Source organism: Zeus faber, assembly GCF_960531495.2.
Source record: "Zeus faber genome assembly, chromosome: 5".
Taxonomy (NCBI): Eukaryota; Metazoa; Chordata; class Actinopteri; order Zeiformes; family Zeidae; genus Zeus; species Zeus faber.
Window position 1 is genome coordinate 29,343,043 of NC_137192.1, and position 18,997 is coordinate 29,362,039.

The 18,997-nt window shown below is 44.3% G+C and overlaps 1 protein-coding gene across 1 annotated transcript in view; it reads right to left on the reverse strand.

The window, feature by feature from the left end:
* Positions 1-18,929, reverse strand: part of chchd6b (coiled-coil-helix-coiled-coil-helix domain containing 6b) — a 65,595-nt gene extending 46,666 nt beyond the window's left edge. The window contains exons 1-4 of the mRNA XM_080000279.1: positions 18,670-18,929; positions 15,985-16,072; positions 15,699-15,753; positions 13,803-13,968 (exon numbers count right to left, since the gene is read on the reverse strand). Of these exons, the coding sequence (XP_079856405.1) occupies positions 13,803-13,968; positions 15,699-15,753; positions 15,985-16,072; positions 18,670-18,753 (393 nt within the window). The 5' untranslated portion in view covers positions 18,754-18,929. The remainder of the gene's footprint in view (positions 1-13,802; positions 13,969-15,698; positions 15,754-15,984; positions 16,073-18,669) is intronic.
* Positions 18,930-18,997: the final 68 nt, after the last annotated feature.

Sequence of the window (18,997 nt, forward strand, 5' to 3'; positions counted from 1 at the left end):
TGAAAAGGGTGAGAGGACCGTAAAACGCAAAAGGGAGAGGGAGAAAGAGAGACGGGGGGAAGGAGGGAGAAGGTGGTGCTCAGGAGCACATGCTGCTGTGCAGAGTAGGCACCAGCTCTGCGACACCACCTACACCAAACATGTTTCAATACTGCCATCTAGTGGCCCATAGGGAAACTTCCCCTGTTTAAGCGTCACCACCCCAACGGTCCCACCTAGATACTAAATTCCATCATAAATAACAATTCCCAAACAGCGAGCCAGAGGCGGCTGGGTCGGGAAAGCAGCAAATCATTAGTCGTACTAAAAACAGGCTCAGCCTCAAAGACGAATGCCCCTAAAAATGCTTAAAGTTTGTTAAAGGGTAACACAGGTGTCAAATTGAATTTTATGTTTTTTGCTAGTCAGCACACACAGTTTACATTATCACTGACCGCTTTTCTGATGACAGCTGACATTTTTAGATTTTGAATAGTCGCAGGATTTTGAAAGATTCTAGTGATATGGTGAGAAGGCGCTTCCTAACATCCGAGTGTAGCAACTTTATTGCTGCTGGTGAATATATTATATATATTAGGGGTGTCACGGGTCTCCAAATCCACCATTCGATTTGGCTTTCGATTTTAAGGTCACCATTCGATTTTCGATTTAAACATGTATTTTTTGATGCACTGACGGTTATGCCATTGTTAGACTATCGAGTCTTTATTTGTAAAGAAAAACACTTGTTTCTCAATAAGGTAGTTGTGTTTGAATAAAAGCAATTATCAAATATAGCTGCAGGCAGCAAAACACAGGGTCAGTTTAGCCGTGTTTAGTACATATTACAGTTTCCCAAAATTGTAGTTACAAAGACTTAATTTCCTGCATTCTGATGAATCAGAAGTGCATGTGAATCAAAAACTAATGAGCCAACAACTGCTTAGTACAATGTACGGTTATGAACCTCAAGTGAAACCAAAGGTACATCTGATTAAGGAGGGAGACGACAAAAGGACTAATGTTTAAGCAATATTTATTCATCAATGAATAACTCATTTACTTACAAAATAGAAATTGAGGTTTTGGCATCAGTTCATCAGGTGGATGGAAGGTCAGGGACCGACCCAGACCAGCCCACGGATACTCCACCATATACTCATGGATACTCATCCATCCATAATGTCACCCCATTGATGCACATACAAACACACCAGCCCTTGATACCACCACTTATAAGCATAATGGCTGGATACTCTAGGCTAGTGGAACACTAAAACAGAGATATTATAAGAGCAAAGGTTTGTTGCCAGCAGGCCACCACTGTGAGGACACCATGATAGGTCCAGGCAGTCAGTGGTTCATGAACGTCTATATTTGAACAGGCTTTCAACACAGGAAATAAGTCAGATAATACCATTGCCAATTTGATCACTTTGACTTTGAAACTTGAAGGATTATAAACAATAAATAATTATGAACATCAGGTACCGACTGTACACATTTGTAGTTGACCAATAAATATTGAAATAGACAAATTCAAAATAATATCTATAATTGAACAGAAACTAAGTACTGTACATTTTTTTGGCCTGCTGCTGAGGTACAGACCACTACACCTGGCCTGGGTACTGCTGGTTTATAAACAATAAAATAATATTAAAAAAAAAACAAAAAACACAACATTGTATATATTTGTACTAGTGCTCGGGAATTGCTGGCCCATAAACTATAAATAATATCTACTTTTGGTATGTCCTTTGAAGGTTGAAGGCAGCAGGGCTACCTTTGAAAAGAATCCCTCTTGACTTGGAGAAACAAACACTGTTGTGCTTCCTTTAAAGTGTTGGAGCCCACTCTTACAGAGCATTAACGTAGGTGCATATTGCCCGGATAAGGGGGATACTAAATTGTGAGATTTCCTTCCATGAACGGATTATTTGGAAGAGAGAATTGGTAAGTCAAGTAAATAATGATATTTTGCGGCTAGTTCTTCGTTATTTCACCACCATTGACACTTTTAATCCATTTAAGTCACTTATTAAGTATATATTGATAGATTCAGGCCCAAATCTGAGAATCTGCTACTTTTCTGTCATGTTAAATCATCCTAAATTATATATTTGGGGTTTTCTGTCGGTCAGACGAAACATGCAGGTTGTAGAAGTCACCTAAGACAGTTTTCTGACATTTTACAGAACAAAAGATGACCTACCACTGGCGCCGGCACATGTGTTGTTGACACAAAGGGGAATCGAACATGGAAGTCAGCCATTTTCAATTTTGTGCGCTTTCAGTGTATTTTATGCAAACTTTCACAAACTCCTCTTTGTGGGGAAAATCAGATCCAGCTCAAACTTGCTCAGCATACATAAAATACCTTTAACGATTAAAAGTTGTGAAAAGGTTTAGTTCTCGTCGAGCGGCGTGGGCGTAGCAAGGCGTCGAATTTCCATGTTTCGTCATTTTCAGGCTCCGTACTTTCGCAAACTCCTCCTAGAAGGTAATTCAAATCCACCTCCAACTTGGTCAGCGTATGTATATACAAGACCTTAGGCGAGGCGTCTTATTTCCATGTTTCTTTCACCACGAAACAGGAAGTGGTTTGTAACTCGACTGTACGTTGTCAAATCTGCCTCAAAGTCATAGCTCCCCCTATTGGCAGGAAGTGGATTGTAACTTGACTGTAAATGATGAAATGTGCCCCAAACTTCATAGGTTTACGAAGAGTCCGGGCCTGAAGACATTTACGTGCTAATATTGAGTTATGGTCATAGTGCTGCTTAATGGCAATGGAAATGAATTTTTTTTAAACTTGGATGTAGTCCTTGTTAAAACATGTTAGTCCTTCGCGCAGCGTCCGATGGTCACAAAAGTGCACGGCTGAGTCAACCGGGTTCCCTCCAGCGCCCCCTGACGTGCGCAGAGCCAGGGCGCTCATAGCTGCTTGCAGCCGTCGTTATTTTTAATATTTGAATATTTAAAAAATGTTAATGCTCAAATTTAGTACGGGGGGGGGGGGGCTTATGCACGGTTACGAAGCTCTAATCACAGCAATCTTTTCTGCAAACAAAGCAAATAAAAACTCTAGATGCATTCACACTGCAGAGCAGATCGCTGATCGCTCCTGAAAAACCTCACCCATGTTCTCACGGCCCGGCATGGAACCTCTGCACTCGAGGACATTTCGTTGGTGACAGTGGGGTTTATTTCCCACTTTCATCGCCACATCTGTGGAATTCCTGGACATTCTGGTCAAAGGCTCACTCTAGGATTAAATGATTTGAGAAAATAATCTACTTGCGGATTTTTAGACCAATATTGCAATTGCGATTTAGTATGCGATTTTGCGAAGTTACTTATCTTCTGTATTATTCACTAAACACAAGCAATACATCTATTTATAGTCTGACCAACACAACTTTGGATACAGTCAACATATAAACTGTTCTTTCCTGTAGGTCCGACCTACGTGTTATGAGAAATGATGAATTTATGCATGAATTGATAAAAAAAATAACATATCTTTATTAAACTGTTGAATTTAAAAAACAAAAACCTTCAATCACAGCAGAATATTGACTGACTGACTTAACTTCAAGCTTTGAAATTGTTCAAATTTGAAAATTACCATAAAAAAAAAAAAAAAAAAAAAAAAGTAGTGTTTCAGGACAATTTCCTTTTTAGAAAAATGTTGCAAGCATATGTCCACATACACCGAGCGCCGCTCCGTGTGCTCAGGGACAGATTTATGCTCTTTAAATTCAAAAAAGCTAACGGAACAAAAAAAAAAAAAACAGACGGCATAGGGGTCCACCGAGAAAGTGTTTCGTTCCATAAGGAGCCGTAAAATGAAATAAAAAACTGTACAGTGTGCGTTGAGGGATGCGGTGCAGTGGACCCCTCTGCGACCGACTGCAGCTCTCCCAACTCCAAATTCAATCAAGTGGGTTCGGAGCCGGGCGAGCCGCAGTCGACACGCCCCAGCACACACTGCATTTGTTTACCACTGGATCTTGATCGGCCCAATATGGCGACCATGTCGGACAATATTACCCACAAAGATACAGGGAGAATTGTGAACCTGCTTGTGATTTCGAAATTCGAAATCAAACGCTCATTTGGATCGATTTTCGTTTCGAATCTGAACCGTGACACCCCTAATATACGTATATTATAAACATAATACACTGTTCTTTTTCCCCTCTAGATGAGAAGATCAAGAGCTGGCTTTTCCTATGTGGAATTACAAGCAAATCCAGTGGCTAGAGCAGCAGCACACATTTACCTGCAAGCCCAGGACGGCGTTGAGACTGGTATCAAAAGCCTATTACTCTCACCTGCCAAGGGAGAGTCAGAAACTCAATTACTCAAAGAAGATGCTGGTTCCTGCGTGCGAGCCTGAGAGTGTGTTATTCAGCACGACAGAAGGCCGTACACTCTATAAGCGATTTATTTGCAGCACAGATGACACCTCCAAGGCACAGAGAATATAGGAGTTGAAGAAATGAACACGGGGTGTGCTAATGAAAGAAGGGATGTCGGAGGAGGGAGAGACAAGGCTCTACACTAATTTAGCTTTGTGTGTTTTCCAAGGCTACACGCAACGTGTGCAGCACCTTGCAGCAACATTATTACTCATCATTACTTATTGCTCACACAGTACATTCATATAAAAATCCAGTGTTACTCGTAGAGGAAAAAACTAAACTGGACAAGCTTAGCTCGTCTTTATTTTCTCCCTGCACACACCACAACACACGCAATTAATGGAAGCCGTGAAGTGTGTTCTCCGCTCCCCCCCATCAAGGCCAGGAGCGGTGGGCAGCTTACAGCGCCCGGGGACCAACGTCAGCATCCATCGCTGGTCAGATGGTGTTTCTTGTGCCGGTTTTTAGTGGGGGTTCTTAATGATGTTATATGGAAGAAACCCCATGTGAGCACGGGGAGAACATGCAAACTCAACACAGAAAGGCCCCTGAGCGCCCCAGGCGGGAATCAAACCCAGGACCTTCTTGCTGTGAGGCAGTAGTGGAATGCACTGTGCCACACAGACACAGGACATTTTATTACCTTACAAGCTCTCCCTTTCTCTCCCTCATACACAGAATGCTAATTATATACCATATAATTTATTATTAGAATAGGAGCATTAAACCTTGATGTGATCCCAATTATTAGAATTCAAGAGTGCAACACGTATCACTAAGCAATTATGAGACCTCACCAAAGAACCAGTTGGTCTCTCCATCTCGCCCTGTACCTGTCTTACCTCCCTCTGTTTCTGGTTACAGCGTTTCCTGCACCTAATCAAACGGTTACAATGCTGCACGATGGAGGGATATTAGTCACAAAGTATCAAACAATTTAGAGCATCTTAAAACCAAGGCGTAAACCCTTTCCTCCTAATTTAAAACCAAGTCATGGTCTCATGGGCTCCACCTGCCTTTCTTTGCCATGCTGGTTGTATTATTCACTGCACCTAATAAAAAAATGGTATCAATGCATAATGGAGACACGGTAGCAATAAACCTCAAACAAAGCTATCTTAAAACCAGAGCCTTAAACCTGGACCAGTCACAGTTGTAACGCCGGCCATTGGGTCAGTAGTGAAGTGTGTGCAGAGCTTGGCATCGGATCAGGAGGAAGAGCCTGTGTCCCTGCAGCATCTACAGGTTCTAGAATGGACAAAATCCAGTCACAGAGTAGGACAACGGAACTGATCGGGAAGCAGTCCTTGCCTTATTACTTTGTTGCGTGTTGCACGTGTGTTCCGAACAGAGCTCCCCTGATTTCGCCTATCCTCTCCCTGTACCACAAGGCCTTTGGTCACATATCTCTTTGGTTCCTTCATCTGATGGTAATACAGTGATACTGGTAATTCAAATTAGCAACTTCCTGTGGGAAGTTGTGTTAACACTTCAATAACAGCAATAGTACCCATAGTACTTGCAATAGTACGCTCTGTGTCAGACCAAGAGATTGAACCAGAGATAATACGACACTGACTACATTGCCATTAACTGAAGCTGCCTACTGGCATGGGTAAAGCAAAGCAAAGCATGTCCTCATTCCAGGGGGGGGGAGTTTGTCTGCCTGGGAAGCTGACACTGCAGACCTGCCACTCCATTTCAACCATGGGACAAATGATGTCTGGCTGCCAAGTATCCCAGAAACACACAAAATACGGATTTTACTTTTCTTCTCTAGGTTTTTGAATATAATCCTGTCACGAGCATGGTATCACGTTGTTTCCAGTGTAAATTCTCAGGTGTGTTTTCATGACAAAATGTAGTTAGGAGACCCGCCAGACTGTTCGGGGATTCCTCCTGTTGAAAGATTATTGTAATGTGTAATGTGTGACCCCCTGTCACCGATCAGTCATGTAGTGTGAACCCACAACGACTTCAAGATTCCTGATCACAAGACAGAACGTTGTGTAGTGTGAACAGTGCAGGGATCTAACGACTTTGAAAGTTGTGTTGTGTGTCCATGGCATTACATGTTGTTCATGTAATGCCTTTGTCCCCTGCGATTTCTGCTTCCCTTCCTCCCATCTGCTGGATGGCCAATTCATCTACACTGTCCAGCGGATCCTGACCTCCCACTGGGTGCGGGGATGTATTCAGTACCAGGTGGATTGGGAGGACTAAATTTGGAGGAACGGTCCTGGATGTCAGCACGGCATATTCTGCATTCTGTATTCATCTATAACTTCACTCCCAGAAGGGGCTTCTGTGACAGGTGCAGCCCTGCAGTGCCTGTTTCCAACAGCAAGGGATGTTCCTCTTGGGTACAGTACAAATGAGAATATGGGTTTCTATTTTCTATTATCCAATTAACCAATAACCATGTTTGTCAGTATCCTGCATTCCTGTATATTAACTGTCTCGGCTCATTCCTTATTTACAGATTCTTGGAATTGCTTTGCCAGTCTAAGCAATTGTGTGCTGGTAACATTACCTTGTTACTTAGCCTGTTTATTATTGCCCTGCTGTTGGTGACAGCCAGTAATTTTAGTCAGTCTGCCCTATTGGCAGCTACATTTGTTTGTTTCCTGTTTCCAAATGGTTTCATCATTAAAACTCATGTCAAACATCACTCTGCATCTGTGGCCTCTGCATTGCAGTTGGTGGACGCACGCACGCACGCGCACGCACGCGCACACACACACACACACACGACAGCGAAAAACAGACAGACAAACATGTCATCAGAGTGGTGGCAGGCGAGAGCCAAAAATGGAGTAAATGGCTAATGTGAGCGTTTGCGACAGGCAGTCCCCCAGGGCAAGGGAACCAGTGGGCAGAGCTCTGACAGGAGTTTGCTCCACACTTCACTCACCTTCTCCTCACCCCAACACTGACACACAACCTGTGTCCTGTGGAGCTCAAATCAAGTGAGCGTGTCGGGGGTGGCGGGGGTTCAGAATGTGTGTGTGTGTGTATAGATTCTAAAAAAAAAATTAAAAGTGCGCTTTTATATTTTGCTGCTGAGAAATAAAGCACTTCCCACACTGCTCAAAGTGGAGGATTTGACATTGGAATAAGGAGGAGTACGTTGGTAGAGAGGGAGGGTTGAGAGTCTTTGCCTTTACCTCCAGCTGCAATCCCGCTGGTGAATAGGGGTTCTCATAAAAGTAGGAAAGCCAGGAAGAAATCCCACCTTCCAGGCCAAGGGATTTGAAAAAGTTTTGAAGCATAAATCACATTTCCAGATACTTCAATCTATCAAAAGTTGGAGCATCGCAATATCATAAAATACTGGCATCAGCGAGGGGGGCTAACATCCAGGTCCCCTGCGCTGACCACACTCTGCTGAGCACACTACGCTACGGTGGGGCGTCTGGACGGCTGTGGTGGGGCAGGCCTCCCCCTTACGCGGGGCGTGGGAGTCCCGCTGGCTTGCTGGCGGTTCGGGCGGGGTGTAGGTCTGTTGCTGTGGGGCCAGGATCCGGGCCTGCGGTCAGTGCCTGTCGCCCGCGGGCCTAGTTCTGTGCCTGCGGCCGCGTCTTGTGCCCGCACCTAGGGGTTGGTTGTATGTGTGCGTCCCTGGGGTGCGGGGTCTCCTCATGCTCCCTGGGACTGGGTAATGCTCCTCAGGGCTGGGTGTGGGGGTTGCTCCACAGCCCTTTGGGGGCCCGGGGGTCTTCTGTGGCTGCAGGGCAGGGTGCTCGGGTCTCTCCTGCAGCCGTAGGGTGTATACAAGGCGGCGGAGTTCGGGGGGGCCCTTTTCCGCTGCTTGGAGGCGGGCGCGACATAATACTGACCTTCTACACCAGTACCAATGGGGATAAGTCATGTACACTCACCAGTGAACATCTTTTACACACACACACACACACACACACACACACACACACACACACACACACACACACACACACACACACACACACACACACACACACACACACACACACACACACACACACACACACACACACACACACAAACAATGCTCCTGTTGAAAGAGCCCACCGGTCTCATGGCGACCCAACATCATTAAACGTTGGAAGCCTGCATCAGTAAAAGCTGAGCCAACGGCTTCATTCAATATTCATTACAGCTTTGCAGCTAGGTAGCACACCAAGGAGACGCTGCAGGACAAATCAGAATAAGAGCGAAAAAGGGGACTGACAGGGGGGTTGGTGGTGGTGCTTCCTGCAAGCGGGGAGTGAGACGCACAGCAGTGCATGCTCAGTGTGACAAACACCAAGGATGGAATCACTACCGACTGCAAATTGACTGTCTGCCATAGAGCACCGCTCATCAACATTTGTGTCAGTATTGCTGCCTTTCTGGTGGTTTACACACACACACACACACACACACACACACACACACACACACACACACACACACACACACACACACACACACACACACACACACACACACACACACACACACACACACACACACACACACACACACACACACACACACACACCAGCAAGTATACACCCACCCACATTGCCCCTGACAGCAGGCAAATAACCTCTCCCTTCCTATCTACCCAAGCACACACACCTATGAATACACATATAGGCCTACAGGGGAACATGAATAGAAAGATGAAAAGACAAATACTCACACAGGTACACACACGTATGTACGATCCCACACACTCCATGGTGACCCTCCGTGGTGAAGTCCTCGAAAAGTACTGCCTGCGTGTGACGCATGACTGCTGTTCACGTGGCAAATTCTTTCCTTGTTCTGTCCAATTCTACGAAATTTGCCAGGGAGGTTGCTTCTCACTCGCTTGTTGTCGATACCAAAATTCCCTTTGTAAATCAGTTGAGGACGAAAATATCTATCTATATTGTCTTAAAAACTGTAGCTGAGACAGCAATTGACCTTGATGCCACATTCAAAGAAATGACAAGACAATGACCGGGATTGTATAGATCATTCTTTGAAAACATGGTTCAAATTTTTATTATGAGAATATTTCACTGTAGCTGTTTCTATGCATAGCAGTTGAATACAGTAAGGTACTTGTGATTTGTAGAAAAATGTATTGTAATGCCTTATCCCCTCTGGTAAGGTTCCCAATGATCTATTTTAGCCCATGGACCTTAACATGGATAGTGGTCAAAGCTGTGCACTCCTTAATGACAGAAAGAGGGCCTTCAAAGAAGCGGACAAGAAGGAGATCAAGGAGGGTCCAGAAGCAATAACAACTAAGATCAAGGAGAGCAAGTAATCCTCTAGGAGGAGGATGGAGTACAGGCTGCAAAAGAACAACCCAAGGGAAGGGAATGGCATGAGGAAAATCACCGGCTACAATCAGACCAGCATTCATATGAGAGAGGACAGCGTGGAGCAGGGCCAATGGGTGTCCACCCATCCCCCAGCCCCTCGACCATTAACACCCCCAAATCACCATGCAGCCCCCCACAGTCCTTCTCAGGTCCCTTTATCTGGAACTGCCCCTCTCCCCACTCCACTCAGGCAAAGTTGCAAGTCCCGGCGGTGTGAGCACTGAGGTTCTTCAGGGATGTGGCGAACAGCTCCGTGGAGTCTTCAAGAACATCTTCAATCTGAGCCCGAGACTTGGAAGGGTTCCTATAATATTGAAAATGTCATACCTGGTCGCTGGGCCCAAGAAGGGGCAACACAAGCTCTTAAATGACTACAGGCAAGTGGCGTTAACATCACACGTGATTAAAACCCTTGACAGGCTGGTCCTGTCACAGCTTAGACCCCTGGTCAGACCAGCATTGGCCCCCTGCAGTTTGCTTACCAGGTACTCATTGGAGGCCTGGTGTATGACTTAATTGAGTGGTGGAGCCTGAACCATCTGCAGATAAACGTAAGCAGGACAAGGGAGCTGGTCGTGGACTTTCGCAGAATTAAGCCTACTCTGACCCCTGTCTCCATCCAGGGGGAAGATGTTGAGGTAGTCCAGTCCTACAAATAGCTTGGAATGCACCTTGACGATAGGTTGGAGTGGACTAAGAACACAGAGGCCCTTTACAAGAATGGCCAGAGTCGGCTCTATTTCCTCCAGAGGCTACGATCCTTAAACGTCTGCAGCAAGATGCTGAGGATGTTCTATCTGTCAGTGGTATCCAGTGCCACTTTCTACGCAGTGGTGTGCTGGGGGTGTGGTCTGAAAACTTGGGATGCTAACAGACTGAACAGGCTTGTTAGGAAATCCAGCTCCATTATAGGAGGTGGAATTGAGCTGGACTTCCTGGGGGCGATGGCAGACAGGAGGATGCTAACCAAGCTGGTGAGCGTTCTAAATAACACCTCCCATCCCCTCCCCTCCATAGAGAGCTTGTTAAGCAGAAGAGCACCTTCAGCGACAGACTCACCTCCCCCAAATGTTCCAACGGGGGAGAAGATAATTTTTCCGCCGGCCATCAAACTTAACAATCCCTCCCCTCTCTGTCGCAACATGGAACTAGGCTGACGCTTTCTGCTGTTTACTTTTGCCCTTCTAAAGGTGGAGGAACACTTAAAAAGAAGCAGACATTTTTGACCAAAAAAGACGTCTTCAGAACAAGATAAGAACAAATTGACGCAGTGATAGGGGTTCCTGCACTGTTCTCGGCACAAGCCCCCGACGCAAACCATGTGTTTTGTCTTTTTCATGCGCTGAGAGCTCCCCTTGTCCCGATTGGTCCAAATGCCGTTGCGTCACTGCAGGGGACAGACTTCAACCTCCCTTTCCGGTTCGACAAACTTGTGTTTTTCCGGTGCCGCAAAACATTAGGAGCGTGTTTTATATACACTATACCCTATCTCCTTAAATACAAACCGGTACCCAAATGAAAACCGGTAAACAAGGTTGAATCTGAGTCGGTGGGTACTTCTCCTCCAGTGCTGTGCTGCGGCACCGTGCATCCGGTGCTGGTCCCCGTGTTGGTCATCCTGTGTTTCATTTTAGATCTATTGTTTTTCGTTAGTTTCCACTTGTATGATACCAATATTTTAATGCAGACCACGGGGAGGTTCCGCCTTGAATAAAGACGATCTTTGGTCGACTGCGCGTCCCTTGTCTCAGAAAAAAATATATATACACGTTTATTTTGGATGTATTTATTTTGAGGAGCACGGCACTCAGACAGCAGTTGCGGTAAATAAATGCCTTGATCACTATTTGAGGAAATACGGGTGCTATCAATAAGTGACATTGAGTTTGATTTCACCACACACACACACACACACACACACACACACACACACACACACACACACACACACACACACACACACACACACACACACACACACACACACACACACACACACACACACACACACACACACACACACACACTTTTTTATTTCACCCTTATGGAAAGCAAAACCACTGCCAACTCCTCTCATTGTCGAGTTTGTGCTTCTTTCAAGGGCGAGTTCTCATTGAGAATGTCTATCATATTTAATTATATACTATGTAAATCATCATTACACAATGGATAATAATTATTCTCTACCTATCTCACTACTCATTTTATTATATACTACATATACAGTAGAATTACTGTACAGTGTATAATAACAACATTTTCTATTTTATTATTTACCGACGTGTTTTTATTTTATTCTATTGTTGTGTGTGATGTGTGCTCGACGCTGCTGTTGTGAGACATTTCCCCCGGGATTACTCAAGTATTTCTAATTTTTATTATTCTTATTTATATTCTAGTGGGAGGACGAAAACCAAATTTATATCACTTTACTTATACAAACTAATTTGGGTGTCAGGTTGTAGCCCAACAAAACAAAATTTACAAATAAAGGGAAATTATAAAACCTTTATATTTAACTAGGCTTTTTGCCCACAGAGTTATTGATTCATTTGCATTTGTAATATTTGACTGATTCATAAAATTTTCATTGAGAAAAGTTTTACTTTTTAGATCAATTCACAGAGCGTCTGAAGAATCTTTGGGCGCCACGGACCCAATAGGTTTGTTTTAAAATGGTGTTGAGATAACCTTAGATAACGTTTAATAACAGGAATAATGCATCTCCGTCATCTCAGTTGTAATCACAGTATCAATTTTACGATGGTCTCACATTGTCACAACTTAAATGGTATATGAATTTAATATAATTGCCAACATGTTAATTGGAGTGCTTCAACGTGTTTTGACATAAAGTAAACCAGACCCTATATTTAAAAGACACGATATGTTTTTTTGAATGTATTTATTAGCTCGTAGAACCTCACAATTCCTCCAACATTTATCTTTGCATCATTGCATTGTAATGTTATTATTAACTCTGGCGCCCCCCTGTGGGGGTCGGGTACCCCAGAATGGGCATCACTGGTATAAGGCAGGTTGCCAGTGAATGTATTCTCTATCAATAAAGGAGCATTTCCACAGACAGTGATTGCTGAGTGTGAATGTTTTTGATTGCAGTTGCCTGCTATGTTATGATGATTGCTAGTTGTTTGCCTACAAAGATAGCTGTGTGGTTATTTGCAGCACTGCAGGAGGCTTGGCCATAAACCGCATGGGGCCCACTGATTAGAAAGCCATATCGGTGTCCGTTGAAATTGAGCATTTAAGTTAGTTGGCAAAACTCCTTCAAGGGTTTAAATACTGACTACCAGCAGGTGCACTGTCTTCAAACGGCTGCATCCAGCATGTTAGTCGTGTACTGTACCTTAGAGTTTATAAGGATCTTATAACTAATATGAAGCACAAAATGATTTTGTTGTCTTTCACAGAAATATTTCCAGAGGAGACAGAGCTTTTCATATACAGTAGCTGCAGCAGGTATCCTAAATGTCATGGGACATTGATGATAAAATATATTTTGAGTTTTTTTTGGCCTCAAATCATAGTGCACAGCAAGGATATAGTTGAGCCATTATCACAACATGAACATTACTTAAGTGATGGTTGACACACACCACTCGCTAACTGTGGGAATTTTTCAGAATGAACCAAATGGATGCATTCAAGTTACATTTAATTTAGGTTATAACAATAGATGTGTGTAGATGAAAGATGTTTAGTTGTGTGTCCTTCTAGTGCAGTGTCACTCAAATGGGAGTATTTGTACCCCTAGGGGTACTGCAGGGATACTGCAGGGGGTACTCCAAAAAATAACTAGTAAATAAATTGTGTGAGAAGATATTGGTTATATATAATGTTTAAAAAAACACAAACAACGCACATACAGTATATCATTTATGTAAATGTTCTTGTTTTTCCCCAAAAGCCAGTGAAGGGGGTACTCAGCTAGAAAAATATGTTAGAGGGGGTGCATTACTAAAAAAAAGTTTGAGAACCACTGTTCTAGCGGAAGGCCTATAATGGCTCCAGTAGGACTACTTGTGCGACTCACCAGTATCTTGCCCTTCTCCTGCTCTTCATGGCTTTTGCTTTTTTCAATGAGCAGGGCGGGGATCACCTCATCCAGACTCCTGGCTGCCATTGCTGCCTCTCTTTCCTTTTCTTTCTGGGCCAGTCTGGCCAGATGTTCCTGCACCAGTGCCTGCTCATACTCAAACCTGAGGAGGAGATTAGGGAGATTTTCTTAACCCCTGATTTATTAAGGGAAGGTTTGTTGGTCACTTTGCCTATGATAGGACTATAGGAATATCATATGGGATCTGTCTTTTTATATGGTGCACAGTATATGCCAATATTTAAATTGTGGAATACTCTCTATTGTTTTTTATTTTTATTGTGAACATAAATATTATTTTATAATGTTAAATCTTAAATAATCTTCCAATGACAATATCTTTGACTCCAGCATTGTGGAAAAAAATAACTCCATAGCAACAAAATATGTTCCATATAAGATAGTGTAATTCTGTATTTCTGTAAAACTTAGCTATCAGTGCTATTGGAATTAAATTTCCCTGTTTTTCATATATGGATCAGAGATCTGAGATGCCTAATAGGTACATAATAGGCTTGGGCCAATTTACCATTAAATCGCCTTCCGGAAATTTTGTTTTTATCCACCAGGAAAAATCCAAGAATTTAAATGGTGTAAGTGCAGTTTACCGTGTTCTGAAACTGGAGCGGAGAGTGGGAGAGGGGGGGGAAGAGGGAGAGAGAGGAGAGTGTGGGGGAGAGAGAGGAGAGTGTGGGGGAGAGAGGGGGCGGAGGCTCTCCCCCTCTCAGCTCAGAGCCGTCCAGTAACCACCGGTGATCGGGTCGCACTTTCCCTCTACATTCCCTACAGAGACCTTGAGGGGCAGGTGCTCAAATAAAAAGAAAAAAGGCATCTGAGCCCCCAGCTCCGGTTCTAGGCATTTTGCTGCTCTGGGCAAACGGAGTAGCACAGTGGAGCCGCTGTGCGCAGAACGCAAGTGCGCGAAGGTGCGAGGTTTATGAGGTGCTCCTCATAAATATATCTTGCCCAGACAATCCACTACCACTACCCCGATAATCCACAATCCGTGGGGTCCATAGGGCGGGAGCTCGGACACCCCCTGCACGTCCACCCCCTGCACGTACCTGCGGCTCAATATGCAAATCTTGTGTTAATAATATAGCCATATATAATATGATCTCATAGAGAAAAAATTAGATGTTTGTGCCTTTCTTTTTATTTAAGATGTATTTATTTTTGTTTGTTTCCTACATGTGTGAAACATTTTTTTTTTTTTTTTTTTTTTTTTTTTTTAAACACAGCTGAGTTAAGTGACTTTCCTGACTTCCAAGTCCTTACTCCATACTGTTCCAACAAACCCTGTTGCTTTCCATTGCTATGGGACTTAATTTTGTAAAAATTTGATGTTTTTGTATAAATACTTTACTTGTAAAAAATAAATCCTGCAATTCCAGAATAGGTAAACCGCATTTTCCACAATACATTACTTTCTATGTGCGGGGAAGGCCATCCCGTTCACGCACGCGCCTCGATCAAGCGATCGGTGATTGGAATTTTGCATGATCGCCCAAGCCTAGTACAAAACATAACGTCACATCTGCTGAAATATTTGACATGTAATTGTGTAATGTGTACAAGTAACAAATAAAGTTAGCAAAGAGATATGGACAATTAAATAAAGCACCATTGATTAGATAAAACTATCGATCCAAGTTCAACTCAAACAGTTAAGGTACACAAATTGCTCTTAAAATATAGTGAACCAGGTGACAGCAATTATTATTTATCTAGGATCTGGTTTCTAACATGAAACTATTATTTTGGGTAGCCTGCATAGCCATGCACATGCACTCACACAAGCACACACCTTTTGTCTTCATAACATACACCTACTTATTGCGCATTTCCTCCTGTATTTCAGCAGCAGAAGGTCCTGTTAGCTTTGGACCTAAAAAGTGAAATAGAACAAATTTTAACATGATGTTTGTGATTCCAGGTTAGAGCGATCACTATTTTAAATGCTCTCAATTCCCCATAGGCTGTTGAAATGAAATGTCTAAATTAAACTTCACTTTTGATATTTTTTCACACTGAAACAAATCTTTTGTGAACTTCAGATGCACCGCAAATTGCAACATGCTCCAAGTAAAAATTCTTCAACTTTGGCGCTAGGACATACTTGGTGATGGCTTTGGACTCTCTGGCGGCGGCAGTGTAGCATCAGGGCTATGAGGTTCCCTCATCCGCCGTAGCACATCTTCTGAGAGCTGGATAGGAAGTGAAGGACAAAGCAAAGTAAAGTTCTACCCCTTTCCCACTGCACCAAAAACCCGGTAATACGCGCTAACATACAGCATTTGTCACCAGGAGGAAAGGAAGAGCCCGGGTGTCAGTCCCAGGTCAAATGACCCTGCAATAGACCCGGCTCTGATCTGAACAGGACACCGGGGTCGAACCGCTCATTTCGGTCCCTTTACCTGCACGATGCGACGGGCGTTGAAATTCTGGACGTTGGTGCATAAATAGACAGGAATATACTGTACGTGTATCATTCCATCATTTCATATCCCATTTACAATCCAAAATCAGAAGTTATTGACTTCTTTCCGCCTGGGGGACCATGAAACGTTGTGAGTGTGGGGTAGGCAGGGTGGGGAGCACAGCGGGGAACCCAAACGCTCTCTGCCGGTCCCTGCCGCCAAAGGACCGGTTTGCTCCCCGGCAGCATGGAGTATCCGTGCTGCCAGTGCTCCACGCTCCTTCACTGTAGTGTTGGGTCATTCATGAACAATCCGATTATTTTGAGCGGGTCGAAATACTTTCTTTAATGTACTACGTTTTTAAGTTTTACAATTTTATGTCGTAGTTTGTTTAAGTTGCTGTCTCCTCTACTGTTTTGTTCCCAATCACACTGGAACCATGACACACCCCTTTCCCGACATGTCAAACGTGACGGACTAGAAAAAAACAGCATTTCTCCTGACTCCGGGAAAGGTGTCAATCGCCTATTTTAGCGGGTTGTCCCGCAAATTTTGAGAGGTACTAAGAATGGTATTAGTTTCATATTGGAAGCTTGATATTCAGCTTGATATTATTTTCATCCATACAGCATTTCAGTACCAAATAAACCCTGAAGTGTAAGTGGCGTACCCTGTTCTAGCAACAGTGTTTCTTTGTTGAGCTTCATTTTGGGAAAAAAAAAAAGCAACTATTTATCTTAAACCTGAAATATCAACAGCTTGGAAAAAAAAAAGAGAGCTAAAAGAGGTAAGGCTAACCAAAACTGTTTGAAAAGTAGAATTTTGAGATAGCATCAGCGGCTGGTATTTTTGAAATTTAATTTTTAATACAAAAAATGTTATGTGCGACTCAGATGTCCCAAGCCAATTTTGTTATGTCTCTCAACATCCCTGCTGCCATGAACACCCTATATATTTTTATTTTTTCCCCCATTAAACTTAAATTATTTGTTAATTACACATTTAATAAAATTTCTACACCATCGCTCAGATGTCTCAAACCTGAGGGGACGTCCAAAATGCCTTCAAGGGTGCACACGGTAAGAAAATATTTTCACTGACAAACAATACATTTCCATGTTCATTAGTGTTAGAAAATGAGAAAGGGATAGGGCTACATAAACACATGAAGGGTTATGGTGATCACGAAGACATCAGCTTGGCGCCGCGTGAATTGTTCGATATTTTGTCTGCTGTATTGGGTGATATTGTAGGTAAATTAGGTTTAATCTATGTAATCATTTGTTTTCCTCCCTGGTACACACAGTAGAGACCGGTCAGCCACAACATTAAAACCACTGACAGGTGACGTTAATAACATTGCTCATTTCATTACGATGACACCTGTCAAGGGGAAGGATAGATGAGGCAGCAAGTGACCAGTCAGTTCTTGAAGTTGATGTGTTGAAGCAGCGTAAGGATCTGAGACGCATTGACAAGGAGCACATTGTGATGCTGGACGACTGGGTCGGAGCATCTCCAAAACGACAGGTCTTGTGGGGGGTTCCTGGTATGCAGTGGTTAGTACCTACCAAAAGTGCTCCAAGGAAGGACGACCGGTGAACTGGCGACAGGGTCTCGGTGCCAGATACCGCAGGACACCTTCAGAGGTCTTATGGAGTCCGTGCCCCGACGGGTCAGAACTCTTTTGGCGGTACAAGGGGGACCAATATTCCTGGTTATTAGTGCTGTTTCTAATGTTGCGGCTGATTGGTTATTGTGCTCATTTTTCATTTTTAATATAAGCAAACTTGCACACTCCTCTATTCTACCCCTATTTTTGACAAGAGTTTGAATCGTTGATAGAGGCTTGTTGTATTCCAGGTGCATTGCGTATCCACGCTTGTTTCCCCCATTTGTATTAGTACCTTATTATCCCTGATCGCTTTGACGTGAGCGCGGCGTACGCGCCCCCCCGGGCCGGTGTGCGCCACCTGATCCGCGTCCTCTGCTGCAATTTACCGAGCGTGTGTGTTTTTGGGGGGGGGGGGGGGGGGCTGCTCGTTCGCGTCGGATCGCCACCGCTCGGGAGTCACCGGCACATTGTTGACGTTCCGTCCGGAGCGCGTGACCGGCGCAGCGCGCTCTAACTGGACGGCGGCTGCGCAGGCGCCGTCCGAAGCGTGACCCCTCGCTCCTGTGGCGGTGCAGGTGTAAGCGTCACCTTTCCCCCACTGTACATGAACTTATATATATATACATTTTTTTTTTAAAACCCTTCGTTAAAAACATTGCGACAACGTGGGGTCCGGCCCGCTGATAGTGCGGGGAACCACGTGTACGTTTCACCGGCCCCACACACACACACACGGGCGGCACCGCTGCCGCTTGGAGCCGTCATGTACCTTCACTCCCTGGATGACGGTGACCTTCTCTTCGTCGTCCAGGCCGAAAGACACCCGCCTCGTCGTGCTGCCGTTCCCCCCCATCGCTGCTGCTGCTCCTCCTCCTCTTCGCGCACACCAAAAAAGGGGAGAAAAGGGTAAAAGAAACAACCCCACGCTCACGGCGACTTGACCGGGCCACAGCAACGGGAGCGCGACATTGAAGCCGCCGCGACGACCGGCGAACGTGGCCCACTCCGATAGAGGTCACTGTGGGGGCCCCGAACGGCGCCGAGCGTCCCCTCACCCCATTGGTTGGGAAAGGGCCCGTCGCAGCCAATCACAGCCC